General features: G+C 35.4%; 1 protein-coding gene and 1 long non-coding RNA gene across 2 annotated transcripts in view; one reads left to right on the forward strand and one right to left on the reverse strand.

Annotated features, from left to right (window-relative positions):
• The window catches only part of LOC308690179, a 1,067,189-nt gene that overhangs the window by 287,130 nt on the left and 772,647 nt on the right, over positions 1-7,412 (reverse strand). The window lies entirely within an intron of this gene.
• On the forward strand, positions 1,487-3,884 carry LOC308689388 (uncharacterized protein). Its single transcript, XM_081363037.1, has 3 exons — positions 1,487-1,575; positions 2,221-2,355; positions 2,845-3,884. The coding sequence occupies exons 2-3, from the start codon at positions 2,271-2,273 to the stop codon at positions 3,771-3,773; spliced, it is 1,014 nt and encodes a 337-aa protein (XP_081219163.1). The 5' UTR covers positions 1,487-1,575; positions 2,221-2,270; the 3' UTR covers positions 3,774-3,884.

Genomic DNA, 7,412 nt, shown 5'->3' on the forward strand with positions numbered 1-7,412 from the left:
AATTACTTTTATGGTTGTTCAGCCAACGAATCGTTTTTTAGAGTGTATGTGTTTCATACATGTACATAAAAGTTTTTACTATGCATTGAAATTCACATTAGAGATGTTTTTATTAGTTATTATTTATTAGTTAATAAGATTTTTTTTTTTTTACAAAGAAATTAGCAGAATATTTATCTAATTTGAATTTATATCTGTAATTAGCTGTTCTGTGGTTGTTGATGAACTGATATATTTTCACATTCATTAGAATTTAAATTTCATGTCCTGATGTTTATTATTACCTATTTTAACATAACAGATCCATTTATTCATGGATTTTGGTTTCAGTGGTGGCTGCATAGGATTGTTTCCGAGTCATGTGATCCAAATATTTCCAGTAACTCCAGAGTGTTGTAAAGTCCAAAAGTCAAAATGTCTTGAATAAAGATAGATGTAATCATTTCCAAAATTCACGTTTTTCTCAAACGAAAGATTCTGCTTCAATCCACATTTGTTGGCATTTTGACTTTCAAAAACAACCATTTCACTGCGGTTAAAAACTTTGCTCTCCCGCTTGACAGACACAAAGCGAGGTGCGCATCTCTGTGAGCGGTCTAGTAGCTTTTACTGTTTTACCGGGTGAATTCAGGGTGATTAGGGCACGTTTTTCCATTGATGATTTGGAAAAAGTGTCCCAATCAACCTGAATTCACCATTACAAAAAATATCATATTATGTAGGCCTATCTGTGTCCGCTTGGTGCTCGGTGCTCCATTGAATCCATATTTGTCAGTTTTATTCAAATTGAGGATTTTGTTTGAAGATTTTAGACATTTTTAGGGTAATGACGTCATAAAATATGATGACAGACATCCAAAAGCTTCAAATGTAAATATGACATGATAAGAATGACATTCGGTACAGTCTAGTATGAACGGTCAGAACGACTGCTATGGCCATAGAATTCGGGTAGTTCTAGTGTTAATAGTATATTGCTGGTGTTTACAAGAATTTGTAATGTACTAACACAAATAAGGTATACTTTAATTTCACTAATCAAGCATATAATTAGTTCCTAAACAGGGACATACTTAACGTGCACCAAGTATCCGTCTTGAAATTATGCTAAACTACAATTAAATTACAACTAAAATATGCTTAGTATAAAATTGATTGTTTCTAAATAGCCAGCTTTACGTAAACTATCAACACTTGAAGTATGCTGATCATTAGTCTGAAAAGTATGCCAACATTAAAATACTTAGCATGGTTATTTTTTTACCAGGGCAAACTTGGTACACAGCTTCATCACTGAAGAATTCAGGAACTGAAGAATGTTTTATACAGTGTTTAGAAACATCTGCAAACATTACTGTTTTGCCTTTTAGAAAAAATTGCCAAGAATACAACTTTGAATACCTCGGACATCTATTTATTATTTGTATGCATAAAAAAAAAAAAAAAAAAAAAAAAAAACTTTACTCTCTTATGATTTTTAGACAGCAGCGTGTGAACGGGACTTTTATTTTGGTCTGGAGATATGACGTCATAAGGTCGCGCCGCGCTCCTGTGTTGTGATTCGGCTGCAAAAAGGTTTGTGTTGTAAACATTTAGAGTGTTTAAATCAGTGTAAAACAGTTCAGGACTTTTTATATAATTTTACAAGAACTGTTAACTGAATTAATTAGTATTGAAAGTACCATTGTAATACTTTATCTGACACTATGAACGTTATTTTTGTGAGTAAAGTGCATGTAGACATGAGTAACAGAAAAGGTGCGTCTCATTTCGCTCCCTATATCGTGAATAAAAAAAACTGAATTCGGTCACTGGCAAATATTGTTGAGAGAAACGGGGGTTTGAAACTCCACCTCATTTGAATCAATTGCTTCCTAAAATGATTCAGTGATTCGTATAGCTCGAACACATGCTGGTAAAAATTGATACAACAGGAGCACTACATAAATGTAAATAATGACAATGACGTTTTAAACAAGATCTACAAATCATTAAAACCAAATATAATTCACAAGTAACTAAGTATGAAGTGTTTGTATAATGGGTGTCCTTTTATTTATTTGTAGCGCTAGTTTGGCTAATCAAGCCATTAACTAGGTATCACTCTCTTACCAGTTCACTGAACTAGAGCAGATTGAGACGCACCCAGAGATTTAGTTTGGATTTACTTTTCTTTCTGTTAATTATTCTCATTTAAATCATGACAATTTGTCTAAACAGAAAAAGTCCTGGTGAAGCGACTGCGATCCATGTGACACATTATTATAAAGATGGCGTTTATTAAAGAGGAGAGCGAAGAAATAAGGATTGAAGAAACATTCAGCATAAAACAAGAAGAAACTGAGGAACAAAAAGGTTGGTTACATTCTCAAAGCTGAACTCAGTCATTTGTTGCTTATTAAAATGTCAACACAAATGAAGATCTTTTTGATGAAATCTGAGAGATTTCTGTTCCTCCATTGACAGCTACGCAACCACTACATTGACGCTTCAAAAAGTTCATAAAGAGATCGTAATAAACCTAATACGGATTAATTGAGCGGTTTAGTCCAAATTTTCTGAAGAGACTCGACCCCTTTTTTTTGATGGAGCAGAATGAATTTAGTCGTTTTATTAATATACTATTATATTTTATTATAGATTAGTGTATATAATTACCTGCTCCCGCAAGGTTTTTGTTTGGTCCTGCAGGATCCTGGGTGTTTAATAAGAGGTTTGATCAGTGCCTGCTTGAAAGTATTTGGGGCATGTCCTAAAGAAATATAGGATCCAGCATATCATCATGTCTGTTGCTTTGTGCCAATTATACTGGGGTTAACTGGTATTTGTTTGTTTCTGCCTTAGACCTGATGCTGCTGAAAGAGGAGTGTCAAGAACTGAATGATTTGGAAGAAAAATTTAACCCGGGAGAGAGCCTTTACACCTGCCAACAGTGTGGAAAAAGTTTCACTCAAAAGGCAAACCTTAACAGGCACATAAGAATTCACACCAGAAAGAAGACTTACAGTTGCCCTCAGTGTGCAAAGAGTTTTACACAGAACAAATACCTTAATGCCCACATGAGAACTCACACTGGAGAGAAGCCTTTCACGTGTCTTCAGTGTGAGAAGAGTTTCTCACTAAAAGGAAATCTTAAGACTCACATGAGAATTCACAATGGAGAGAAACCATTCAAATGCCCTCATTGTGTAAAGAGTTTTACACACAAAAAAAACCTTAATACCCACATGAGACATCACACTGGAGTGAGTCCCTACTTATGTGATCTCTGTGGCAAGAGCTTCTCACGAAAAGAAAGTTTTAAGACTCACATGACTATTCACACCGGAGAGAAGCCGTTCATATGTCAGTGTGGAAAGAGTTTCCGATGTAAAGAAAACCTTAATCAGCACACGAGTATTCACTCAAGAGACAAATGTTGTGTATGCCATCAGTGTGGAAAGGGTTTCACAGACAGGAAACGCCTTAAGAGGCATGTAAAAACTCACATCAGAGGGAAGCCTTACATGTGCCATCACTGTGGAAAGTGTTTCGCAAAGAAAGCAAACCGTGAGGATCATGTGAGAATTCACACTGGAGAGAAGCCTTTCACCTGCTCTCACTGTGGAAAGTGTTTCACAGTTAAAGGAAACCTTAACATTCACATGAGAGTTCACACGCGAGAGAAGCCTTACAAGTGTCTTCAGTGTGAGAAGAGTTTCACATATCACACAATCCTGAAACGCCATTTGCAAACTCATTCTGGAAAGAAAATGCAGTGTTCCGTGGTGTGACGAGGTTTAGGAAGACTTGCAATTTCAAAAAATCACCTGTGCATTCACTGTGGAGGAAGACAATTCAATTGTGATCAATGTAATAAACTTTTTTTTTGCCTTTCACACTTACATCTACACATGCAAATGTGAGATCCTGTTTGTATTATTTGTTAAAGAGTAGGGCAACAGAAAATGCATATCTGTGTCAAATTAACCGCAGCTGAATGTGGGCCGTTTCTGGTTGTCTACCTTCATGACCACTTATATTATTTGCATCATTCACCTCTTTATACTTTGACTTATGGCTTTTTATTTTTTTATGTGCATGTGTAATCCTCTGGCCCCACCTGACCGTCATCTTTGCTATAGTTTCAAATATTGTGCGTTTGAGGTAGACGTCCTACAATTTCGACTATGTAGAGGCATCACTCAATTCTAGGGGTATAACAATATATCGTGTCACAATATATCGCAATTCAAAAATGCAAGATAGCACACCAAAAATAAAAATTACTCTTGAGAAAAAATAGTGTTTTAGTGTCAGTACTACATTCAACTACTATATATAATGTGGAATATAATGTATAATAATGCTATGGGGGAATTTTTGTGGGTCCTGATAATGCCAAATATCTGATGTTGCCAGTAAAAAGTGGCCTACATTATTTTAAATATATCTAGTCAGTGACAGAGTGCAAGCATATTCGTCTAAAATAATTCTGTATTTTCAGTTTCAGAATCATGAATATTTTTATTCTGGTGTCACCATTGTCCTGTGCATTGGGTTTCCAGTCCAAGTCCAAGCCTTTTCATTTACAACCACAATGTAATATCAAATTTAGCACTTTAATCAAAAGTACATTTTTTGTTAACCTTTTATCATATGTCTTGGAGTATCGCAATAATATTGTATCGTTAGTCCAGTATTGTGATATGTATCGAATCGTGACATGAAGGTATTGTTACACCCCTACTCAATTCCATATATTGATGCCTCTGAATCAAAATATAGTTGAACTTCTGTCTTGCTGTGAAATGCCACAATGTAACAGAGATTATAAATAAAGGACATAAACTGAAAGAAACTATGCTTGACCCTGCTCCTGGAGGACCCCCAACACAGCATGTTTTGTGTTCCTCCCTAAAACAAACCTGATTCAGTTCATAAGAAGCTACAGGACCTGTCAGACAGAGGAGACTTTCAAAATGTGCAGTGTTGGGATTCCTCCAGGACCAGGGTTAATTGTTTCTGCTGATTATAGCTTATTTTGTCAAGTCATTTTTTATTTATTGTTGTAATATCTGAATTTCCTGACTTTAATTTTATTTAATTAAAAAAAAAAAAAATTTATCAGCACAGTTCATTGTTGGTACTTAGTGTTTCCTTTCAAATCAATTTTGGTGCAATAAACAATCCAAAGCAGTTTGTCTTTGGCCTTTCCTTGCTAAATATACAATAGAGCAGTGGTTCTCAACTGGTTTGGCCACGTGACCAACATTTTTACATGGTCATTAAGAAATGGCAAATTTATTGCTCAAAAATGGTTCACATACTACACACACACTTTACCTTTGATACACATAAATTGTAAGAATATCACTAACACTGATAAATAAACAGTATAAGTCAAGGCTATTGAATAGCAGTCCCAAACAATTGTTTGCTAATAGAATACAGTTTAATGAGCTGGTATGAGCCAACAAGGTCATACATTTTTTTTTATAATGACGCAATGTATAAAAGTGATATTTTGGGTTAAGGTTACAGAAACAACAGTTACAATGGTAAAAAAAAAATAAAAATACTAACATAAACTCTTAATAAAACATGAACACTGTTCCTGATGAATAGAATAAAGGCGTGTCCTCGCACCGTAAAAAGTTCAACAGGTGAGGGTGGCAGGGTTTCTGCAGGTAACCTAACCACGGATAATATATATATATGTATATATATATGTATATATATATATATATATATGTATATATATATATATATATATGTATATATATATATATATATATGTATATATATATATATATATATATATATATATATATATATATATATATATATATATATATAGTTATAGTTATATAGTTATAGTTGTTTTTTAAGCCACTTACACAGACAGTAATCAACAATTATACCACTCAAGTCAGTCAAAAGACACAGTCCTGTGACAAAACATTGCATGACAGGCATGACGTGAAGAGACTCAGGCTTGACAGGCATGACATGAGCTGGTTCTGGCTGAGAGGTTACTGTGGGCTTGCAGGGCTCCTCACATTTGCAAAGCCCACAGTAAATGACAAGCCGCTCAACAAAAGAGCAAGGTCAATATATTGAATCAGAGGCCAGTGAGGGGTATTGACAGGCATGAGGTAATTAAGAAAGTCATCAAGTCCATGGCAAAAAAAAATGTCCTTTAAGATAACATCATTAAAGTCCACCCCATGACAAAGCTCACATCCATTGAAGGCAAGTTGCAAAGAACCCAAGTGCAGTTTATATAGAAAAACGTGATTAAACATAAAACAAAAGCGGGACATGGACATGGACCAAACAATGGTTACAGGAAACAATACGTGGCAAAGATACATGGCAAACATGAGGGCTTAAATACACAAGACTAAGGACTAGACAAGGGACACCTGTGAACAATGAAACAATGAAAACACAGAACACATGGCAGGATCACGTGACTAGAACAGGGGATCACATGACAGACATGAAACAAGAACATGAAACAAAACCACAACTCTTAGGCCAATTTTGTCACAACTTTCCTGCTAAAAAACAACTTCATGTCATCCCTGAACACAAAATAAAACGTAAAAGGTTTTCTGAAAGCTTCCAATCGTTGAGAGCCTTTTCCTCATCCTCTTCATTTTGTCATGGGTTGTAAATGCACACGAAGATGAAGAAAGTAGGCAGTATTTAATAAATCCATACAAGGAAAACAGCAAACTTACACAATCATACAATAGATGAGACCGAACAGCTGGACTGAAACAGAACTGAACTTATATACAGGTGATAATGATTGATGCAGAACATAATTAGTGTCTGTGACAACAAATGAATGATTAAGGCAGACAAAGACGAAACACAAAGGCTGTGTCCAAAATCGCCCCCTATACCCTTAAATAGGCCACTAACCATAGTAGAGGTTGTCGAGTGCACTCAATCAATCCCACAATGCATCGCAATTACGAGTGTACAACCGATGTACACTCAATGGCTAAAGAATACCCATAATGCTCTGTGAGAGTCAAGCATCGAAAGAATTCCCACGTCTGACCAGAAGATGGCGCCCGCAGCTCAATCATCCATCCATCTATTTTCCACACCACTGGTCTAATGTGGCTACAGCGTAATATCATACAGGTATAAATTCCTTTTTACTTGATTATTAAATTGTTTAATTAAGGTTAATGACAGAGTTCAAGATCTTCTCATCTTACTGGAGCTGCCAGTTTACTAAGTTTCAAATGGTTATTAAACAGCAAGCACAAACTATGCAGTGTCCGAATTCACTCACTCGTTTTCATTCGTTTCATTTCATTCGAGCTTTTTGTCGTTGCAGACTCTCACAATGCATATACCTGGGATTTTTTCATTTATGAAGGAAAATAAAAATGAGCTGTCCAGTACTG

The sequence above is a fragment of the Scardinius erythrophthalmus genome, assembly GCF_964197995.2.
Source record: "Scardinius erythrophthalmus genome assembly, chromosome: 4".
Classification (NCBI taxonomy): Eukaryota; Metazoa; Chordata; class Actinopteri; order Cypriniformes; family Leuciscidae; genus Scardinius; species Scardinius erythrophthalmus.